This window comes from Trachymyrmex septentrionalis, unplaced genomic scaffold, assembly GCF_001594115.1.
Source record: "Trachymyrmex septentrionalis isolate Tsep2-gDNA-1 unplaced genomic scaffold, Tsep1.0 scaffold19, whole genome shotgun sequence".
NCBI lineage: Eukaryota > Metazoa > Arthropoda > Insecta > Hymenoptera > Formicidae > Trachymyrmex > Trachymyrmex septentrionalis.
Window position 1 is genome coordinate 1,459,533 of NW_017305071.1, and position 1,490 is coordinate 1,461,022.

A 1,490-nucleotide genomic window follows, 5' to 3' on the forward strand; every position below is an offset into this window, starting at 1 on the left:
CACACACACACACAATTGATCTTTTTCCGAAAATTAATATTACTATTTTATATCTCGTCAGGCTATACAACTTTTATATAAACTTAGTTTTTATTTGATTTTATTCTACAAATATAAAAGAGATAGTCCTCTTATAAGGGAAAGTCCTTTTATATGTAGGTATAGGTAGGACGGACATCCTGTATATTAAATCGTTTTTCTGTGTATCAATCTGAATTAGAAGTTTTTATTTCTTATTATCCAACATGTGGATCTGAAATTTCTATGGTAAATTAATAATTTTAAATATATTTGTGGGAAATATTATTTAATTAATTATTACTTCTATGTATAACTCCTCTATTCTGTTAATATTATTTAATGATTGACGATTGTGCCAAGAATCTTTATTATTCGCTTGTAATGTATTTGATACTCATACCTTGTTTTTCACAAAATACACTTTATACAATTAACATACAATATGCTTCTTGCAGACTGAAGTAGAAAACACCAAAGAGGTGATTATGCAACAAGAAGCAGCGGCATCAAAAATAAAGGAAGAGAATAAAGAAATCAGAGACGAAGTGGAAGCAGATTTGAGTATGTTTTATGTTTATAAAGTATAGTTATTCTTACAAAAACCCAAAAAACAGTATTTTTTAAAATAATATTATTTAAAGCTTTAAAAACAGACGTGCATGTACGTGTATATTGTATATATGTATTGAAAATAATATTTTTATCGCAGAATATCGCGCCAAGAAAGTATCGTGTGTTATTTACTTTGAAAGTTCCGCTTTTGGAAAAACATATTGCCTCATACAGAGTTCACACGTCAAAATTTGTCAACAGAGAATTTTACGATTAAAACAACATGAAGTTTATAAAATTCGTAAAAATATAAAAATGTACACAAATTCACTCGTGTATATTGTGTAATCAATTTGCACATAGTTCGCTTTATATGTGTATTATCAAACTGAGATAAAAATTTTGTCCAAATTTGGATATACGTACATTGAATTATATATTGATTTATACAATTTTTTATTGATTTATATAACCATGAAAAGTTTGTTTAATTTTAAAAATCAAAATTGAAACATTAATAAAGCAGTGCTTGTGAATTAATACCAAATACTATTACTAATTAAATTTAACATATTTTGCATATTCTATACGTTACAACACATAAAATATAAATATATGTTTTATGTTATTAATATATAAATATATGTTTTAAAAATCGTCCAACTTTTTTCAAATATTTAAAAAATATATAATGTTTAAAAAATATTATATATTCTTAAAGTATTTAAATAAATTAAATATTTTATATACGAAAATATATATAAAAAAGAATATATATATATATATCGAACATCGTAGAGAGGTATTAAGCACAATAAACGAGATCGCTGAACTGTAGAGGTCGATGAAAGTGGAATAAGGATAGAGGACGACGTGGTTATAAAGGGTTAATTCTTTCTAGGTCGTTCCGCTGTGCG

The 1,490-nt window shown here is 25.3% G+C and overlaps 1 protein-coding gene across 3 annotated transcripts in view; it reads left to right on the forward strand.

Moving 5' to 3' along the window:
- Positions 1 to 1,490, forward strand: part of LOC108746866 (dynein heavy chain 1, axonemal-like) — a 94,175-nt gene that overhangs the window by 79,158 nt on the left and 13,527 nt on the right. For all 3 annotated transcript variants that reach the window (XM_018483909.1, XM_018483910.1, XM_018483911.1), the window contains one exon: positions 477 to 582. In XM_018483909.1, coding sequence (XP_018339411.1) covers positions 477 to 582 — 106 coding nt within the window. The remainder of the gene's footprint in view (positions 1 to 476; positions 583 to 1,490) is intronic.